The 22,518-nt window shown below is 36.5% G+C and overlaps 1 protein-coding gene across 1 annotated transcript; it reads right to left on the reverse strand.

Annotated features, from left to right (window-relative positions):
- Positions 1 to 175: 175 nt before the first annotated feature.
- Positions 176 to 21,929, reverse strand: LOC104899314 (hypothetical protein). Its single transcript, XM_010686484.4, has 19 exons — positions 21,756 to 21,929; positions 20,836 to 21,474; positions 17,398 to 17,598; positions 15,710 to 15,793; positions 14,139 to 14,198; positions 11,075 to 11,119; positions 9,040 to 9,239; positions 8,407 to 8,895; positions 8,130 to 8,217; positions 7,830 to 8,024; positions 7,662 to 7,751; positions 6,980 to 7,042; positions 5,813 to 5,887; positions 4,730 to 4,780; positions 2,953 to 3,030; positions 1,694 to 1,828; positions 1,028 to 1,132; positions 841 to 906; positions 176 to 657 (listed from the first exon to the last, which is right to left on the reverse strand). Exons 2-19 carry the CDS (start codon positions 21,163 to 21,165, stop codon positions 583 to 585), a joined length of 2,430 nt encoding a protein of 809 aa, XP_010684786.2. The 5' UTR covers positions 21,166 to 21,474; positions 21,756 to 21,929; the 3' UTR covers positions 176 to 582.
- Between the last annotated feature and the right edge of the window lie 589 nt (positions 21,930 to 22,518).

A 22,518-nucleotide genomic window follows, 5' to 3' on the forward strand; every position in this document is an offset into this window, starting at 1 on the left:
GAAAACTTGAGTCAAAATCCAGTGCAAAGAAATTTTAGTCCAGTGCAATAAGATTGAATGAACCTGATAGACTATGCACTTTCCGCAGTCTGCTTACACCCTTAGTTGCAGATAACCGAGAACAAGCAACAAAAAATCGATGAAACATTGTTTGTCAACCAGTAAAACAACATAATAAACTGTTAAAAGAACAATAAAGCCAGTTATATTGGATAAATAGCATTTACAAAAGGTTGAACCACAGGTGCTTGAATGCAGCTCATACACTTATGACTTATCCCATATAAATATAGGGATTTAACCTCCCCACTAAGATATTTGTGTACTATCAGGCTATCAGACTATGTTACATAATCTCTTTTCTTTTTCTCTTCAAGCCAAACGCAGCAGCTAGCAACTATAAGGATCTAGCTGTTCCCCCCCACCCCAAAGAAAAAAAAAACGAAAAGGTGAAAGATAGAGAGAAAAACCTAACCATGTATGTATTAACTACAAACAGCGAGACCTATCTAGCTGCACTTAACCGTCTGATATCGGACTATTCAACATGTTTTCTATCTTGCCTGCTTTACACGATCTATATTATGATTTCTCGTGCTCAAAGGTTGCCAAACGAGAATCCGATAAAACTGAAAACATTTGTGTGTCTACAAACAGCTGCAAAAACCCCAAAATCAAAGAGCACATGTTATGAAATTAACAATAGAATAGTAACCCTACACAATTCTAGTTTACTGCAGAGCTACTAGAGCCAAGAAAGACGGTCTAAATCCTTTAAAAACAAGAAAAGAAGTTGTTTAGTATGAACACGTATTGATACAAGAGGCTCAAAGGACAAACCTTAATGAATGGTCGATCTCTACTAGAAAAGGAATCAATAAAACTATCCTTAAGAAGTAGAGAGACCTGCAAGCACAGCACGAGAGAGTTAGGATCTCATTCCATGATTTCGTCTACATTGTACAACCTTTTCGTTGTATCAGAAGAGAGCCTGAATGCATGACTATAATTGCAATTTTTTACTCACTCGATCGTTATTTGATACACTTGTGATGGTATAAGACCTTAAATCTCCACAGAGGGACTCCATGTATCTCTTCATGACATCTAAAAAGCATGTGGCAGCTTCAGCCTGCAAATACATCTTGACCTTAGCCTGAAGGGTATGACTAGAAGTGAAAAAAACAAAGATGCATTTTCAAACAAGTCCCTTCATATATGTTTTCCTCTTTACGAACACACAAAGTTATGTATGAACACAGCTAAATCCATTTTTCCCACATAGCTGTAAAAGAAATCAATGGAGAAGTATCCAATACCGCAGGCCCTTTGCTCGAGTTATAGTAGCATGCTGATCAATGTGTTTACATGCTAATTGCTAAGGCCTCATTTTAGGTACCATCTGGTGTCCCAACCTTTTCTGACTTTTGAAACATCATCAACTTAGAATATCTTTTTTAATTATATGGTAAATGAAGAACTTGAACAGGTAATGAGGCAAAAACATAAGGTGTTGAGCATAAAATAGGACACGAGATGAGATAGAAGATCTCTACGGCCAATGTGCGAGTGTTTGTCAGTGTATACTGTATGCCTTAGGGAATAAGACATCAAGAAGCATCATATCATCATATATCAAAACCGCACAGCATGTAAAATTAGCACTTGTCATTTAAGGAAGAGCTGATGATACCTGCTCCTCATTGCACTTATATACAGGGTGCTTCTCAGCCATCCTAGACTGACCAGTCAGTGCAGTATGAAATGGACGAAGTTCAGCATAGAGCTCCTTCCGTCGAGGAAGCAAGGGCAAGGAACACATTTTCACCTGCATCAGCACATGCACATCTCGTATCAATGAACTTAGTGTAATTGGCGATATTAGTAAAATTGACAATATGACCAGAAGTAACATTTGTGAAATTTTTTACAAGAACCGGAATGAGGGTTTAAGGGGATTGGAAAACCGGACTTAGAGAGAGATAGGTTATCATAATACTGTACAGAATTACCACAAGAATATGAGGAATGAAAATCGACCCATATGAAAACTTGTGTCAATTAAGTGATTGGAGTTGCTCTCATTAGTCCTTAGGCTAGTTCTCTGTCCCAGAGAATAACTTTGCCATGTGCAGCAAAGCACAAACATTTGTTTCCAGACCACGTGTAGATAAAAGACATACAAAATTCCAGTAAAATTCATCAGCGATTAAACAATAGCAGCACTAGAGTACAAAAATCAGGCAAAGACAGGCGGATCCAAACGGCTGCTTGGGACTATTGCTATTCCTCCTTTTTCCTCGTTTACTGAAACTTGTTCAATACATTTTATAACATCACTACCTTTGGCAGACACTTGTTTATATACCCCTAGTAAAATACCCCTGAATCCACCCATTATTGTTGGCATATACAATTCTATATACTGTACAATTAAGATAAATGCAGCCAATTATTTATCAGATATCAGATAGTACTCTTCTTTCTGTCAGTTCTCTTTTTCATGGATATTTGCCACTCAAAAAATCAACCACAATATGCAGGAGCTCATATCTCCCCATTGTCTCAATATCCTTCTAATCTTCCCCCCTTTGTCACTATTATTATCAACCCAAGTAAGCAGTAGCTCATATCACTCAAAGAATATTTTTTTTCTTCCTTTTTCGATGTTTGTCAATATTATCTTCGACCAATCAAGACCGGAGCTCGATTCTCTATCTCATATTATTCTTCCACTAGCAGCTTTCACTCAATACAATTTAAACAAAGGTCATTGTTGCCTCAAGTAGACATTTTCCAAACTTTGTACCACTTGTTGCAAAAATGAGACTTTTCTTTGATCAAACACACCCCCTAGCAAGTAGCAACAACATATAGGCTTTCACAGCTTGAAAGTTATTACATATTTCCCTCCAAATGTCATTATGGTTAGATTTAAAAGAGAGTACAAACCTGATCCTTTGCCAAATTAACAAGGACAAGATTAGAAGTCTTAATCTTCAAGTCTGCTGGTTTATTTTTGATACCAACCTGATAACCAAAAGAAAATGAAGCTCTATCAGGACTAATAGTTACAATGATTGGAAATATACTTCACTCCAGATCACAAATATCCAAGTACGATATACCCCTCTAATCTTAACAAACGGATAGAATTAAATGCTCAATGAACCAAACATGGACAGATATTATACTTCAATGAGACTGGAGGAGGTAAGGAGAAAGCACATAAAACATGTCAAACTCCCCTCCCTGAACCCTCCTTTGTGTACTTCCGAAGGATAACGCAGACACGTGAATTAGAAAGGAAGAAAAGCAGTACAAGTGTACAGCCATAAAGAATAATGTAACCTCTGACAGAACTTTACATAAGATAATGGTTTACCAAACTGCCAACCAAGCTTAAAATTATCTAAGAACAGACCTCGAGAAACTCTCATAATAAAAAAAAAATAGTGCACCATATTCTATGCCTATCCCACTAGAAATCCTGTGTAAACTATTGCTAATAAATCATATCATTTTAACCACAGAATCCTATGAACAGCTAGACATCCCATTCTATAAAAATATAAAACTTCTTTCCCATAATTCCTTGTAAAACTACAGTAATCTGCAAATAGGCCAAGATAAAAAGTGAAAAAAACCAGCTGATGTCAAACAAAAAATTACACACTCCTAAACACGCAGCAACCTGACAATGCAAAAGAATTGGTCCCTGATTTCACAGCAATGTCAGACATTGCACTAACACATCAGGGTCAGGGATGATAAACTTATTTGGCACTCTTATGCAAATTATCAATGGTGTTAAGCCTACTCAAACATGTCCATACATAAACGTTTATGTTTCTCAAAGATCTTAGCTTTCCACAAAGTAAGCTAAAGGAAATGGAGACACATAGCTAGACCTTTGCTGACAATAGAAACATATACAAATAAAAATAGGGCTTTCCTTTAGTTGTTAATGTGATTGTGGTTTATTGATGATGACTATGCATCAATCTTGGTGTTTTGAGACCTAAGGGTAGATATACTACCTCTGTTTTTTTTTAGTTGCAACGACTAGACATTTTCCCTCTCTACTTTATGTCAAATCGTTGCAACTAAAAAAAAACAGAGGTAGTATATATTACATTTACAAATATTTTTGATCGAATTTTGAATCCAATTTACATCCCCGTGAATCAACTTAAATTCTAGATCAAGACATTGGAAGAAAATAAGGGGATCCTTTTAGGGATTTTCCGTATTTAATGATCTATTGATCTACTAATTAAAGACCATTAGAGAGGATTTAATTGGTTGATTTTGAAGAAACCTAGTCTTTGCATGATCATTGATTTTAATCCAAATTGCATTGATAACTGATTTTGCCATTCATTTTATATTAGTAGCCTTGACCCAAGTGTTTTCTTTATTGACTTCATATCCTTTATTTATTCAATTTGTTTGTTTTATTCTTATCAACAGTAGATCAAAAAATAGAGGCGAGGGAAAAATATAGCATAAGATGCTCCCCAACCAAGGCATTTGATGTCCAACAGCCAAAAAAGTAAACATATTCAGTCATAAAGCAAGGTAATGCAATATATAAATTTCAACAAACAAGCATTTGTAACCTGGGCATTCTAAAAAAAAATCCTGACATGTGCATCAAGATTCAAGACTCAACATTGTTTCTGACATATTGATACTAAAAGATGAAAACCAACTGCAATGAACTTACAATATAAGGAACAGGAGCATCAAGAAAATCCAGCATCTTCCCTGGGAGAATCTGCAACAGTGAAAATATTAGATGCAATCCACAATGCTTAGCAATACTAGATTATTGTATCACAATCTCATAATCTACTTTAAGAAGGCACTTGTCATTATTGGCAATTCACGATGGCTAGCAATACTACATTGTCTATCAATTAAACTACCTCGAGTATGAAAAAAGGCCACTTGTCAACTTCTCATAAATGGTCATGTATTTATCAAATTATTTTAGAAGAAAATTCAATAATTTGAAATTTTTTATAACAAACTCAGTGATATCCTAAAGCAATTCGAGTATCAATTTGTCGAGTGAAGAAAATATATTCTATTTACTCCACATAAGTTAGGTAGTTTAAGTTTTTTATTATATCCAATCATCATAATTAAGATTTCATATTTACCACTTTGATTTCATCTTTTTTTTTCTTTGTGGTTAACCATTTCTACATTTTATACATCGTCTTCCCTCGTTAAACTGCTCTGTCTTTGCCACTATTTTTGAGAATATACTGCAGTTTAACTTAGATTCAACATTGTTGAACACCTGACATTCTTGTTCACGCTCCTAACATTCTCATTTTTTAAAAAAGTTGTTGATTACACACAGATCGAACATTAATATAACCAGCAGATTATTGAAGCATTAAGATTACTACCTTCATTCCTTTATATTATGTCCATATAGCGTAGCTTCAAAGACCAAGGTGGGTACAAGAGAGAGAGTATTCCATGTGGAATTTGCTTTGACTTTATAAATTATATTGTTGCATCACAGGTTAAGGCATGAAGTTTTATACCTTTGGCCTCCTTTTATATATGGGTAATTCCTTTAGTGTCCTTTTGATATATGTAACTTGAATAATAATTAGTAATGCTCACCGGCTCTCCCCCTTCCCCAACTCTAAACAAATATGAGGAATGACATCGTGATCAAAAAAATCAATGAACAAAGCTATTCACACAATAGTACGAGAGTGGTTATTCTCATTGTTAGTTATATAGTGAAGCAAAAGGGGCACGTGATGTCCAAATGTCATTCACTTACCGATAAAAAAAGACTTTGCCATTCAAATGGACGAATAATTGGTATGATAGACAGCACTACAGCTGATAAAGCACCCTGTAAAAGTCAAAATTAGTAATGAGAAGCCGGTAACGAGTAACATTTAGATACTGCTTATATTTAATGAAAGACCAAGAAAAGTAACAAGAGAAAACTTCTACAGGATGTATTGAAATAAGTATCATATAGGATATTACGTATAAGTCTACAGGCTATTTTTGTCTGCTCTGTCTTATTTTACATGCTCCCAAATGCATTCTAGGTCTCCAGGAGCTATTGCCTGGTGTCTATGGTGTAGGAAAAGATTGTAATTTTCTTCACAGATAATGGATTTCTAATTTTTCATTCAATTAAGATCTTCCCTTCCGATCCGAACTGAATTTTCTTTTTTCGCACAATAGCTAATCTAAAAACCTTGGAACCACGTATTAAACATTAATAACAGTAAGGCACCATTAAGATAAATTCACATCACAACTTCGCATATGAACATGAGTTCTTGACTTCTTGTCCAAGAAAAAGAAGAGGATTAAAAAATCAAAGATGTTAATTGTGAGGTCGGCATTCTTAAAAAGGATTTCTTTCTAGATTTGATGCCATGATTTATCATTAGGTGTATGTTGTGAGGACATCTTGTTTTCTCGTTGCCTTATTTCTTTCACAATTCCTACTAAAAAGTTTATCCTATCTATAAATCTATATCTATATAAACTATTAAAACACAGCGCCGCCACGGGTTCACACCACCTCTTACTTTATAAAGTCATGATCTTATCACTAAAAGAGTGAACCCCAAACTATACATCATTTTTATCTTATTAAATTACCTGGGTCATCACTCGGGCCCAACAGCTAGTATCTTCAAAACAATATCCTTAGCACTAAGGTAGTTTCTGGTCATATAATCATACAAAGCTGAACTTTCCTAAGGTGCATGAGATTTTTAGCTTCCAAGAAACTGAGCCAAGACACGCTGTTACTGCTAATTTTTTGCATGGTACCAAACAATCCTTATAATTAAAGCACTTCAATCGACCTTAGAAATAACTGGATACTTTAAGGTAATCGGCCAAAAGATTTCTTTTTATCCCGAACAAATCAAAATTTTAAAAAAATACTAGACATCTTTTAATTGCAAATCAAACTTACCAGATTAGATCCAACTACAATCACTTGTTTCTCCAACAATACTCCAGTAAGCAAAGCCAAAATCTGAAATGACAGATAGTAGATAGTGACTAGTGAGACTTCATATTTGACAAAAAAAAGATAGTGAGACTTCCAAATAAGCCAGCAGAAGTATTAGCATGTGTAGAAATACAGGTAATATCAAATTACTTAAGGTATTCAGGAATTTAAAGAAGAGAAAACCTGAAATCACATCAGTCCATGAATTCAAAGAACAGAGCAAAAGTTTTGATTATTCAAATTATAATTAAATATATATAGGGAAGAAATCATATTGGTAAGATAATATTAGAGCATGAATTGGGATCTTAGGATGATATTTCATGCAAAGAGGGCAAAAGAGTGATTTTGAGATGACAATCATGACATTGTGACATGTTAACTAGTCCCGGCCAAAGATATAAGAAATATTTCATCTATGTATGCGACGTAGTAAATATATCTCTGCATAAAAGACTAGTAATATAAGCTGATACTCTTTCACTTGTAAGCTGATAATCCTCTAGACGCTGTATAAAAAACTAGTGATATAATGGATGAAGCACGGGATACTGCTACAGAACTTAGCATCATAACTAACCAAGTAACCAACAAACCCCTCCCCCAAAAAAAAACCACAATAAATAAATCCACAGAAGCATACACTGTCAAGAGAAAGCACACGACAGATGGTTGCAGTAGTCCAAACAGATAATGCAACAGCTTCCTCTGCAACTGCTAACCTTGCATTGACCTGAAAGTCACAGACTAAGACAAACAATCTTTGAAAGAGGCTATTATCCAGAGAAACTGAATCCATGAAAAAGCATACCTCAGCAGATTTGATTGGATCACACAACTCTATATCCAATGAAATTTCATCTATACCAAGATCAGAAACTAAACAGCGTTTGTACTGAATTGCCTGCAGGTGCTCAAGTGGCTGAAAAACTACCTCACTCCCCCGTGCAGGAACAGAAAGAGAACCATAAGCACAAACTATCTGCAGAAAATCATTCTTATTCTCCTGTAAGAGAGCATTTAGAATATTAACCTCTTTTGGACCATAAAGGACAACCTCCACATATCAGAAGTAAAAATCTTCATTTCAAGAAGAACAAGGTAAACAGACCTTAGCCCATTCCAAAGTCATGAAATCGCCAGAATAATCACTATCCTGGTTTGAAAAACAATCATCTTCATCCATGCTTCTCACTGAACTGTTGAAACAGACCGATGTGATGATAAATTACAGTATTACACTGAATATATGGAAAAACCAACATGCTGAGAATACATCCAAATATCCAATGACTTCATGCATGATGCAAGATATGAACGGGGAGGTGGAATGAATTAAATCTTTTAAACCTTGCTAAACTCCATAATGAGATGTTAGCTTTTATTACCTATATAAGGACTGAGAACTGTTGCTTCTCTCCAGTTTGAGGTTGTCAGGAGGGGATGACAAAGTAGCCTCAGGTGAACAAGTACCATTTTCCAAATTCTCATATGGTCTACCAAAACCATTAGCACAGATTTCAGATGCATCAGAAGCAAGATCATCTGAATCTTGTAAATTTCTTTTCCCATCCTGATCTACTTCTTTAAAAGGACCAAAATCTGAGGCCTCGCTTGCATTAGATGGAGACTGAGTTTCCCCAATCTTCGAAGAAACAGATGGGACTTCATCATCAGTTATAATACCAGCAGCAGCAGCAGTAAGAGCTATTGCACGATCAACAGGAATAGCTGATGACATCCACTCAATTTCCCTACTGGGTGAGTCGAAATTTCCATACGGACCTCTTGAAGGAGAGGGGAAGGGGGAATAATCACAGAGACTCATTTCACTCACAAACTGCGTTATCCGATTCAAACGCTCCTGTGAAATAATACTGCCATAGAAGATGAAGGTCAATTAAAGAATCTCAAGAAGCAGAATTCCAAGGCATCGCAAAAAACACAGAAGAATAGGAGATTAAGATGTTCTCAGTTTTTACATTCAAGAACCAACCCACCCGAATAAAAAAAATCCTAACCTGTTGAGCATCTCATAGTGTAGCTCAAAGAAAGGAACTCTAGTTAGCAAACAATAGCAGCGGGGTGCAGAGACCAGAAATCGGCTGCCTCCTATAGATGGATTGCACAGGGGTGAAGAAGAACCCAAGATAGTAGGTAGCCTCTGAACAATTTCTGGTACATGCAGGCAAACACCATATAGTGTTCCATTATCTGCAGCCTAATTCAAGACAAAACAACTCAGTATCGATCATAAAACACCACCCCCGTCCCACCACCCTTCCAAAACAAACAAACAGTAAAATCCCCAAGCTCACAGCAGCGACATCCCAAATAGAAGAAACAAAATCAAGATAAAAGGAAAAGCATGTATGAATAACAAAAGCTCCACAGAGCATGATAATACTTGAGATCCTCATATTCCAATCTCATATAACTAAGAGTGCCTACAAGATAATGAGCAACTTTACACCTCATAGCCTGCCATCAAATTCAACAGAACACTTTGAGTCCAGTTGTCGCAAGGAAAGGAAACCAATGCTTTGACTTCTCAGCTAATTATTCCAGCTAAGTTGTGAACCGTGCAGGGTTAACAGTTGGATATACCATTTACAGAATCTAACTGTGTTTGACAACGAATTCTCTTTTCTCTGAAAATTTGCAGCTTCTCATTTACAAATGCAGGTTTAAGCCTTAGTTTTAAAAGGTGTGAGCGCACTAGGCACAGAGGGTACCTAAAGCCTAGGGATGAGGCACGAGGCGAAGGCGCGTGCATCTGTAGGCGAGGCACATACTTTCTGTTAATATTTTTTTTTTTTTTTTTTGCTTTTGGGGTACTTAAAGTTCAACAGAAGTTACCCATACCCATACTACAAAAAATGACAGCCTTCCAAAAATAAGAAGGCAGAAAAAGTAGTGCACATGTCAAACCTGATGCCTGTTCTGATCAGGCAGGACAGCAGTGGGGTTTAGGGAGTGAATCTCCCATTTTACTTCAATAATTCACCAGGCAGCATAGAATAAAAAGGAAAAAGAATTTAAAGTCAAAGCCCTAACTCCCAAGGGTCAGAAAGAGAGACGTATGAAAGAGAAGAGAGCAGAAGAAGAAAAGAAGATCGAACAAGAGAAGAGACACAGAAGATCGAAGAGAGAGAGAAGGGTGAGGGGGGGGGTGCCCTGAAGGTTGCTCGCTGGCACGGCCACCAGAGCTATGGTGCCAGGAATGATGATAAATGACTCGCTGGCACACATACCTCTGGCGAGTTGTGGCATCAATTGCACCAAATTATGAATTAGGATTTTTCCCCAAGATAAGGGATCTTTTATTAGGGTTCAATTTGATAAAATTTAATACAATTAACAAAGGGCTTTTGCTCCAGATTACTAAATTGAAGCCAGGGTAAGTTTGAAATTTTTTTGGTTATTTTGACTTCCCAACTCAAATATACTCTCTTTTCCCTCTCTCTTGCGCCTCCCTACTAAAGGTGGCCAAGAGCGGCAAGAAGCACATGCTACTTCTCACCTGGGTTTGAGAAGGCCATTTGCTCGACATTGCCCCAACATGAAATCATAATTCTTTCTTCCATTTTCTAAGTTGTACCATATTGATATTGACACTATTCACATACTCCACGTTTACCATCTTGTATAATATATATGGATGCAAAAACATAGTCATGCGGTTATGTGGTATCTAGTCATATTCGTCCTGGTATGTCATTTAGATATATAAACTAAATTCATTTTTAGTTGTGCATGACTTACATATTCAAAGATATGACTGCTCAAAGTTGTGTGAATCCTCTGGCTACCACTAGAAGTAAACAAGGTAGCATAAAGAAAGCCAGTATAAGATAGTATCCTGTTCAGAAACCACAATCGCGGTTTTCCGAGCTTTTCTTCCCTCCAATACTTCACCATTTCATCAATAACTTGAGTACGCATGCATAAGATATCAATAAAAACCTTTCTCCTATTTGCAGGTACCAGTTATGTTATACTTTAACTATAAACAACACCACAAACACATCCTATACCAGATTCTTTAACTCTTACCTTCATTGAGAAGACAAATGCCAAATCATCCCTACCCATATGCTCCTGTTTAACAAGGCAGGAATAGCATATTAAACTTACATATATAACGTCCAAGGGAATATGAAATAAGATAATAAACCAGCACAAAAAAAGTTGTTACTGAACCAACTCTCCTCACCAGTCACCATAACAAGCCTTTGCAACCATATAAAGAAAAACAACGTAGCATGAAACTCTTGGTATCAGATTATGTCTAGAATTGTAACAATCTATACTCAAGTATAATCTCACTCTCATCAAGCTACTATGTAATATTATTCTTGCCTCGTTCACTCAGCTTCCCCTTAATCCCTTATCACATGAGCTTTCACATCAACCCTCAAAACTCAACTATGAACATAATACAGAATACCTTTAGGCACAACACCTTACATACATGACCGCCACATAATTGGCTTCATTGATGCCAACCAGGATAGATGGTGTCCAAGTGACAGACATCTACCAAGAACCCGTCATCTTTATAGGCACACATAACATCCTAGTCTGAAGGATTTTAACCTTGGATTTGAAATTGAGGGCTCATTGAATTCTACATGTCAACATTACAAGATCACTTTCGTATACAAAACACACAGTTTAATGCAGCCTCCAGGTCCGATCATTTTCTTTGTACCAATCAGTGGGTCAAGTTTCTATGTAAAGTACATATATTAGGCAATAAGGATTGCCTCTAGCAATAGTTATAATGTCTCAGTCTTATCCACTTCAATGGGGTCGTACTCCCTTTACTTTGATAAGATATGTATTACTTTCTCTGGGTTTCACAACAAAAGTTTCAAATTAGAAGCAGGAACATAAAATGCAAGATGGCTATATTTTAGGTTTATGAGAGTAAAAATTGGTGCCAACAAGCTTAAGGTGTTTATACGAAGGTTATTCTGTATATTAGAGCCTGGACCTGTAGATGAAATGTCAAAAAAAGATTATTTAGAAGAGGGGGCATGTGCCGAGAAAGGAGTCAGATCAAAAGCACTCATTACAACTCCCTAGAAGATGTTCCCAAGAAAAAGTGGAACATTATGAAGGTGAAACGAAAATGAGTTCTCTCGATAGTGCGGAGAAGGAAATTTTATTAGAAGTTGAAGGTTGCCAAGAGTTTTGCACTTTTGGGATACGCATTCTTAAGGAGGTAGTTAGTTTATTCTTAGAAATTTGAGGACAGCCTATCTCGGAGGGAGTTGAATAGTATCTTATTGCTAAAGAGAAATTATAAACAGCCACTTCATTTTGCTATCTTTAGTGTGGAGGGTGATAAATCCCATGCTTCAAACGCTTCTAATGCTGGAAAGAGATGAAGGTGAATCTTCTTTGAAAACAAGAGTGTAATAAGAACTATTTATTACTCCCATCCCTTAAAAAGATACTAGAAGTAGCAAAATATCATCCCTGCAAGAATCCTCCTAGTATGTATAAGGTTTGTCCAAGGTTCACTCGATTGGCTTGGATATGTTCTCTCTTAGAAAATCACAATGACTTGAAATGACTTTGTAATGGATATGGTCCATTGCACCCAACTCAAATTGCTAATGAGAAGACAGAAAATTCTAGGCACTAAATGATAGAAGTGTTAATTGATTTAATCTCTGACAACGCTAATAAGACGCCTGGTAAAGTTCTTCAGATAAAGTGAAGGGTTCTTGTTCTAGGTGAAGAAAGTGGATGGACAGTTATCCGCAACTCTAAATCTGTATATAGCACCCTAAGATGATTCAGGAATACAAACACATAAGGTGTTGGGTTCGACAGAGCGTATTCAAGTGTGGAGTGTCATCTCCCCTCTTCATTCTTTTCTTCTCCATCAGCACATTGAAGGTTCAAAAATATTATCACTCTTGTCAAGGATTTTGAAGTTATTTTGGTGAATAACTACTCTCCGAAGTCCAGCACTCCAGCCTACCAACCCCGCAGAGGAGAGAGGCTTGGCTCTTGGGAATTTGGTGTCTAAGAGCATTACCTTGATTGGGAGATAATTATGGTAATATCCCCATACTAGTAACGAAAACCAAGTAGTTAAAAAAAGGTCTGGACTTTTGTATGGTGGAACTATCTGGTAGAGATCAGGCATCATACTCAAGTCCATAGAACTTCGTATCCCAAACATCTTCTGTTTCTTTTCCAATGGCCAGATTTTGAGTCAAGTCGGACAGCAAAATTACTGTGAACAAAAGAACACTCTCTTCCCATATTATTATCCTCATCTTTATAAACTTTCATTGTCCATTACTACCCCCATTGTTGTCCCATAAAAGAAAAAGAAACCTCCATCCAATTTTTCATTTTAGGAGAAGGGTGGTAACTGGTAAGTGCAGTGACTTCACTGATATGCTGGTGGACATCAGAGGCTCATGCTATCCCAAAACTTTTTAAATAGGACCCATAGTTTCACTTGTATGGAATTTTGACTTATAACAAACCTAACATAGAAACATTTACAAAAATTCTCAAACATGCAACACTCTTTTTCTCTTTCCCTTTCACCACCTACATCTGAAAGTTGAAGCTCTCGAAGAATGCGCCTTTGCATGAACAGCATATTTTGAACGCCACACTAGTGATATCCTGCAGATTCAGCAACCTAATAAATGCACTTCCCCGATGTCTTTCTCCAGTCCTTACAGGGTTATGAGGTGGAGTCATCTTATTAGCATTTAAAAGTGGCTACAATCCTCCAGGATAGGCTGCTAGCAAGCCCATGTTGGTTCCATTTGATCACCTTCTATTCAATAATTTAAAGCACCTACAAGTCAATTATGCTGTATTCTCTAATGTTAGTTACTGAGCTCAGAAATGAGATAGAAGACAGATTAGCAAATTGATCCCAAGTTTGATACCAAGGCTACTTGGCCTGCTACACTTGCAGGTGACATTAGATCATTAAAACGAGAGACAATGATGGGATAACTTATCACAACAACAGGGAACGGAATGGGTCAGCAATAGCCATCAGCCCCTGTAATACAAGATGGGTACCATAGATACCAATCTCCAGAAACAACATGAACAGGAATGCAGGACCTACCTGCCCATAGACAAGTGAATTCAAATCACTCAGAGATGGAGTTCTCTCCATTAGCCGAGCCTGTAGTTAAACAAAGAAATATATATTACAAAAAATATAGATATTATGGTGCAGGAATTTCAGTAACAGTACAGAAGAAAACAGAATAGATTTTAAGAAAAACATCAAAACACGGCAAGATATCCTTATTGGCAAAAACAACAATGATAATAGCAAAATTATCAACATCATAAAAAAAATAAAATTGGGGTTGCTAAAGAAAAAAATTGGGAGCTACTAGACCTCATATTCATACAATCAGTTCAGTTCGAAACCAAGCGATACCGACTCAAACTTAACAAGTACACTAGGTCTTAGCTTACTGCCATGACATGAAACTATACTCATATACCTAGTGTAATGAAGGCAGTACTAACCCCTATGACCAGGTAGCCAACTCAAAGTTTTAGAATCCTTGAGCTGACAACCCGAAAATGTCCTCCTTTGAAGTTCAAAAGGCATTTAAAGTAGAATATGCCAAAAGATTTTCAAGGTTTTGATCATTCAGAAAACCACCCAAAAATGTCCTCTAAACAAACAAAAAACATGAAAAACTTGATGTAGAAGATGCCAACAAAAATTAGGCCAACGGAAGGAAGAGCTCATCCTCTTAGCAAGGTGAAGAAGCTTAGCATGAAAATCACAAAACCATTTATAGAGAAGTTTTCTCTCATCCTTCATGGACGGAAAAATTCTTCGAAGCTGTAGAGATGATATTGTTATTTCAGTAGCTTTAATTTATGTATACTTCCTCCGGGTTTTGTTTTACTTGCACCATTTCCCAATTTGGGAAGTTGCATATTACTTGCACCATATCCATTTTTGCCAATATATTCTCTCTTTCTCTCTCCTAGAACATGGGGTCTCTTTTTAGTCTCTATCTCTCCTCTCCTAATTTCTTGTGTCGAAATCCAATGGTGCAAGAAAAAAAAGACAAAGTATATATTTATTTTTATGACGTATGAGATGAAATAGTCGCACAGAAGTGTAATCAGCTTGTATTTTCTGTGACATAGGCCAGCAAACGCATTTTTTATCAAATAGAAACAATATGTATTTACAAGGGTAAGGTTGCATACAAGTATGCATCTCAACAGCCATACTGCCTGAGACAGGAGCCTGGTGTGAAGGCACTAGGTTTATGGTAGGATTTGCATCTAATGGCATCACAAAACAGAATACTCAGGGTAGGATGACAAACAGCAGCATTTATGAACAAAGATATGGAATATAGAGGCCAAAAAAGATATTGGTTCATAAACAGGAATCTAAAAAAGTTGATGACTGATAGCAAAACAACATATATGGAATTATGTTAGTAGAAAATTGATCGCTAGAATTCTTTCCAAACAGAAGCTTGAATGGTCAAACTATAGATCATACTGCAAATGCTGATACAAGCCTCAGAGCATCAAACTAAATGTTACACTTCACGGAACCAAACAAGTTGTTCTAAGCTAGATCAACAAATATAGCAGAACTAAGAATCCAACGTAGATAAAAAAAAATAAAATCATGAGTTGCATGGAAACCTTGACACCTCCAGGAAAAGAAAATGCACATAAATCCTTGAGACGCATAGGCAGTTTCTTCCCAGGTGGATATTTGAAAATTATCTGCAGAGGAAAGAAACATCATTATTACCACAGCCACCACCACAAAATTCTTCAGAATTACCATTGTCAGACAGAATGAAGTCATGATCATGAGAAATAGAAGGGCATTCCGAATCAACTTGTGCAGGTTGTATAGAGTGTACAAAACAACATGAGACGTGTAAAGACACACGGCCAGAACTCATAAGATGGTAAAGGATGAAGAAAGGTGAAGACGGTTCTGTTGGCAATTTGGAGTTCGCCTAGAGACAATCCAACTAATGTTTGGAGGTACAGCCTCCTCTCTTCATGGTTTTAAGATCTTTATCGAGGCTTATTTTTCCGGGGGGCTTCTGCATAACTGGAGTCAAGTATTGATTTCTGAGATATACTTTTTGTTCCTTAACATTGTAGAAAAATGCTCCATGGTAGTTCAAGGGCATGAATTTTTTGTTCTTTCCCCTTCCCTTGTACATGGGTCACCCTTCCGGGGCGTCCTTCACATATGCCTCATGATTACTCACAAAAAAATAATATATAAGTAGCAGCAATAAACAAAACTTTCTTTCTTGGTCATTAACCTGATGATTGATTCACAAGGCATATTCAAGAAAATATGTCCAGATGTGAGCTTTTCAGGTATGCACTATTATAAGAGGTGCAGGCGAGGATACAAGAATCGTAGTAAGATTAAGACCAACCTAGAAAATAAATCTTTGGTTTATTTGGTCATTTTCTAATTGACGTCAAGATGTTGCTGTCTCTTGTAATAGATACATTCAGCAGAGCAGTGTCTCCAGACTCCAAATCTGAGGTGGGAATCGGCTTTTGAAAGCTCACAGGCTTAATGCTATTGTTTCTTCATTAGCATACATTTATTGGCAGTGATATGTTTCCGATCCCAAAAGTGTCTCCAAGCCTAAGTTGGGGGTGGGCTATCTAATATTCCTTTCTCCTCGGTTTATTATCTCACTAAAACCATCTTTCAAGCGAGCAACTCCATCTTTTGTCAAAACAAATTATGTGAAAGGTTTTTCTTTCATTGTTAAATGGATCAGGGAGTAAATTTTCCATTATTATGTTTTCAGCTAATTTGCCATTACATATCAATTTAATTAAACATCAAACCTTGAAATATGTTGGTTTGACTTTTGCATTTACTTCTTCTGAAGTTTATGTTTACTACACATACATAACTGAAACTTGAAAGTCACAATAATATAAAGCGATTTTGTTGCATGACGCTCTGGTGTGCAAGGAAAGTATACTCTCTTATGCTCCATTATGTTCATAATTGTATACTGTTGTGTATGACATGACACTCTTGTTAGACACATGACATCGACGCCTCCTAGTAGGGACAAACTGCACAAAATGAGACTTGATGCGCCAGCATTGAGAGAGAAGAGGACCACAACAATAATGGGAGAGCTGAGATGAGAGTGTTCAGTTTCTGATGCTTTTAGAAGATGATAAGAAGAGAAGAAAGACTGAGGAAATGGAAAAGAATTCAGATAGGTTTAGAACCTGATACAATTAAGGGGACATCCAAGCTATGTTTAGGAAATTGGAAAGAAATTTAATGCATAAAGCAAAAAAAAAAAAAAATTAATACAGGGTTGAACCTGAGGATCAAGCGCCGGAGGTGAAGGCCCACGATAATTGAAAGATCTTCCATCCAATTCATCTGATCTTGCCACTTCTGCCTCCCACTTTTTCCGTCTAGCAAAGGCATGCTCCACAGCTTCAAGATTGGCATCTGGATGTAGACCTGTAACTATGAAATGTTCAAATAATGAAGTGGGCTCCTGAAATTTCGAACGATCCTGGGGAAACAAGTCAACAACAAGGTACAAGTTATTTTATTGCAAAATATAGAATCTGTTTTGAAATTAGAAACATGCCCATGTCCATTAGAAGAGTGATTATACACTGTCAAAGAAGAGATTAAAATCGCAGCCAATATTATGTTCTTGGTTCTTCCTAGGCTATGAACACATAGTTTTTCTTTCAACAAGGCGAAACAAGATGGAAAAGACCTTGAATCCTATAATACAATTCTTAGCCTATTCAAACAAGATACGTATCCAGTCGAATTCCAGTACTCTTTATGCTAATCCAAGCACAGATGACACTAAACCAGCTCACTCAATCTGGCACCCACTTCAAGATAAAGGAATGTCCAGTGTGGACATAAGCAGAGTAGCAGACTCAAGAGTCAAGACTCAAGCTCTGTTATCCTCAGCTTGTTAAAATAAGTTGAGTACAGCAAAGTTAAGTTCGGTAAAAATAAGTTAAGTGCAAAAATAAGTTCAATATTCGACAATAAATAAAGATATTGTACTTAAGAAACAAAATCCAGCAAAAAGAAGTTCGCAAAATTAAGTAAAGTTCAGCAAAAATAAGCTGGGGAGAACAAAGCCTAGGGCACATGCAACACATGTCAGACATAATTAATATAAACATATCTCCATCTGTGAAACCCCTACCTGTAAAAAGTTATCCTAACGTACCACAAAATGATCATCAATGAGTATTGAGATGTAAGGCAAGAACATGTTAGTGTTGACTCACAAGTATCAACCAGAAAACAATAACAATACATTCATAGTTCCTCCATTTTTTAAAGGATGCGACATTTGCCTTGTACACGCTATTCAATAGACTACTTTGATCCTTAATATCTTTAATTGTGTATAAGTAAAAATTATTAAAAAAAAAAAAGTAGATATTATAATTACAGATTAAGATGAATCAAATAAGCCCCTACTTGACTAATTTTTTTCTTTTAGATTGGTGAGAGAATATGAGATAAGGTTGATAGATGAATAGGGGTCATAATGCAAATGTTGCTTGCTTTAAAAAACAGAGGAAGTGTTGTTTATGAGTATCATGCTGTGGTGTGCTTAATCCATCACTTGCACAAAGACCAAAATATCCACAAGTTAATAAAGTGTTGTCCTTGGAAACCCTCACAAGTGCACATCCCTATATGCTTTAGCCTATTACAGTAGTATTCAGATAAGCACAAAACTCCATATGCTCCCGTCACAGTCAAAAGTTTATGACACGAACATCTTGTAGTCGTTGTAAGCCAGGATCAGACTCATGGAAATAATTTATTGAGCACGAATCACGTGGCAGAACTGCAAGCAGGAGGTGGACTAGTGTAATTCCCTGTCCCCATGAGCATCAAGGGGTGGCTGTGCAGCAGGGTTGCCAGACTGCAACCAGTTGGTTCTGCTCAACATACGACTGGCTTTCAGAGGGACTCCACAAGTAGGGAGCAACTTAGAGTATAGAGAGTTTGAAACATTACCACTATGGCCAACAGCTTGTGACAAACTTTGTCAAGCTCCATTATGTATATTCTCCCTGACCTAGGTCAAACTTTGATGTTTTCCATTTGGAATCAAAAGGGTTATCCTAAACCAACTGTTTGTTTTCTTTGGTCATGGACATAGTATCTAAAGAAGTTAGCAGGGAAGTAAATTCCTCATTATTCCATCAAAGCTCATCACATACCACAGTTTGAGCAAGGACGAGCTGCGAGCATGAATGTAAGGAAGATGAAACACACCAGGAAAATAATGCTACAGTTGTTCTGGCCGAATGAAGAAAAGTTGCTCTGGTAATACATGACCATCAGAGGGGGTAATGGAACTTCTGGACAGAGGTGAAAGTTGAGTTTTGTAGAGAGGTGAGGATGCAACTTCCAAATGTTTGAAATTGGAATTAGGTTTCTAGGGATGGTGTCATGCAGAAAGACAAGGGGATCAGCATAATCTTCAGCTGACAATAGAGAGAGATTCTTTTCAGGAAACATACTCCATAATATAACTTACTCCCTCTGTCCCACATCATTTCTCCAATGCACATTGGCCAATGCACATTTTATATCATTAATATCTTTAATTACATATTAGTAAAATTATAGAAGTTTGATTTTCCTAATGTAATCGAGACAAATCAAACAAGACCCTACATGACTATGCTTTTTCTTATATATTAGAATTTTCTTTTTGAAGATTTTCTTTACCTGTGAATAGTGCCCAATTATAAATGGAAAATCTAATAAGGGACGGAGAAAGCAGATGAGTTACAGGTTATAGGAGTCCATATGAAATACTGAGTCTTCAGGACAGACTCCCATTCTTCTGGACACCAACAACGCACAATTGCTGATACAAATGGAAGCCAGTTTCTCATGTGCTTTAGACAGCTAAATTTGGTTAGCAAAGTTTTCAACTATTAGAAGTTAATGGGAATGGAAGCTAACCACCCAAATTTAGAGAGCATCCAAAAGGAAAAGGATTCTAAGGCGCTTAACATAATACTCTAGACTAAATTCCTAATCATATAAGAAATTTCAGCATGACAAGGAGAAGAGTTGACCTCAAAATTCCATACAAACATACATAAAACACCCACATGAAGTCATATTCAATTGCACCCCCCCCCCCAAAACAAAAAAAAAATTAGTCCATTACTCATTCTAACTTCTAATGTGATCATCCGAAGCACCAAAGACAATTTTTCATACCATCATTTCCATATATTAACATAAGATAAACAGGTATTCTTGTTTCAGAATAAGCTACTAATAGCAAAGTCCACTATGATTTTATGTCCAAAGGGGCCGGAAATTACTGCAATGAGCGATATATATCAAAACTAAAGAAGTGCACCCATATACACTTTGGAATTGAGTATCCACCTCTCAATGATGAATTGAGAGTTTGATTCTCATCGGCCTCAACTTAAAAGTTAAAGGGGATATAAGGTGCTTTCGCTACGCCTCATGCCTGATTTCCAGTCTTTAGACTGGCCCTTACCCTTCCCCATGCTCCAAGGGAAAGTTCTGTAGAGTTTAGACCCGTTAATTACCTGGCTAAAAGTGGGAAGGAAAAATAAAGGCTAGAAAGCTACCACAACTATAAATTAACAACAAGAATTTAGCAAAATCAGAGAGTGTAATTCCAGGATACATCCAGTAAAGGAGGTAAAAAAGTATCATAAGAAACAGCAAGCTGCATAAAACAAATATATACATTCAAACATACTTGGGTATGAAGCTGGCACCACTGACGTTTCTGGTTTGCCAGCACCTCAGGATTATAATTAACCCGACCGTTCTCATACTGCGAGTTTCCACCCCAGCGCCAAGCCTTTGATATCTGGGACTTCAAGTTCTGGAAACTATTACTGCGCCGGTGCGAATGGCTTACAACTTCACTCTGACTTCGTTTATGTCCTGTCCAAACTGGTGATGTATTCGCACTACCCAAGTACTCATTTGCCACCCTGACTGCCTCCTCAGATATTTGGTGCAAAACCCACAAAGGCGAAGAAGGTCGTTCTTCATGTACATCAACATCCCCTTTTGACTCCATTTCACTAAAATCTTACTTCATCCTTTGTTATCCAAGTACCAATTCCTCCAATATTACCATCATATCACTTGGCAAGAACTCAAACAATTAATCTACACAATCAAATACTTCCCACCTTCAAATTACTCCAAAAACACCAAGTCTACAATTTATAACAGCCCAACCCAATCATATAATTAACGAGACCCACCGAATATAAACTTCAATTTGCTTTCCAATATCTCTAATGATCCTTCAACCAAGACACAAGCTTTGTGCAAAAATCAGACAAAAAAGTTACTTTCTTCTATAACTTGCTTAATCAATTTCCTGAACATCAATGAATGAAAATGACATTAATATATTAGAATAGATGTCTCAGTCAAATACAACAACACCCAAAAACAAAAAGAAACAAACCCAATTCAACCATCCGAAAATTCTAAACTTTCCATGAATTAGATTCCAAAAACACCATTAAAAAGGATAAATCAACATAAATTACCCATTTTACAACACCCCCTCAACTTACCAAATAAGGAAAGCAAAAAAAAACTGCCCAGCAAAACATGAACAAAAATAGAAAGTTTAGAACACACATACATACATACCTTCTCGGAGTTACTAGAGATGGGAGATTGGACACAGATTCAGTTGAGAAAGAGAAAAGTGAAGAAAAAGATAGAGAAAGAGGGAAGGATGTAATGGAAAGGTCGCCAAAAATAGAATAAGGTGTGGCTATGAAAATGAAATGAAATGTTGTGTAAATTAAAAAAAAGGTCAAGACTTTCAACTTTGAACAATGGTAAGAATAGAAATAAAATCTTTAGACCAGACTCCAGAGAGGAGTGTGGACCCACATAAATCAATGTAGGCTTGGTCGTTTGGAAGATGGGGGGCCACATCGAAGATCAAAATGTATGTTCTGTTCCTGGGATAATTCATAATTCATAATTGTGTTTTCTTTTTGTGGAAAATATTTGTTCATCATGGGTTATTGGTAGATGAAACTGTTGTACTAGTACTAAAATTGGTCAACTTTTTTTTCGTCCAAAAAAATTGGTGAACTTTTTGGTAATAAAATGTTATGTTTAGGTGAATGGGAAGATTGAATGTTTTCCTAAGCACAAAACTAGTATCTGCATATTTAAGATTATCTAGTCATTTTCTCATAAAAATAAAAATTAAGAAAACTCTGTCACTTGTGCTTATGTACTTGAGTAGAGTACTTGTATTATTACATGTGTTACCTTATTTTATTTGTTAACTAGTTATTAGGTTCGGGCTATGTTCTGAGTAAGAAAAAATTTCATTTATTAACATAATACTTTATGATAATAACACTAAATACAACTTAATTTAATGGTTAAAATT

The sequence above is a fragment of the Beta vulgaris genome, chromosome 7 (assembly GCF_026745355.1).
Source record: "Beta vulgaris subsp. vulgaris cultivar EL10 chromosome 7, EL10.2, whole genome shotgun sequence".
In the NCBI taxonomy this organism is placed as follows: Eukaryota; Viridiplantae; Streptophyta; class Magnoliopsida; order Caryophyllales; family Amaranthaceae; genus Beta; species Beta vulgaris.

What these genes read in the sequence shown, in the direction of transcription:
- LOC104899314 (XM_010686484.4), bottom strand. Translation starts at nt 21,165, where the DNA reads ATGGAGTCAAAAGGGGATGTTGATGTACATGAAGAACGACCTTCTTCG. An exon ending in CTCCGGCGCTTGATCCTCAG is followed by an intron (nt 15,794 to 17,397) that starts GTTCAACCCTGT and finishes TTTCCTCTGCAG; the next exon opens with ATAATTTTCAAATATCCACC. An exon ending in GTGTGCTTTCTCTTGACAGT is followed by an intron (nt 7,043 to 7,661) that starts GTATGCTTCTGT and finishes CTGTCATTTCAG; the next exon opens with ATTTTGGCTTTGCTTACTGG.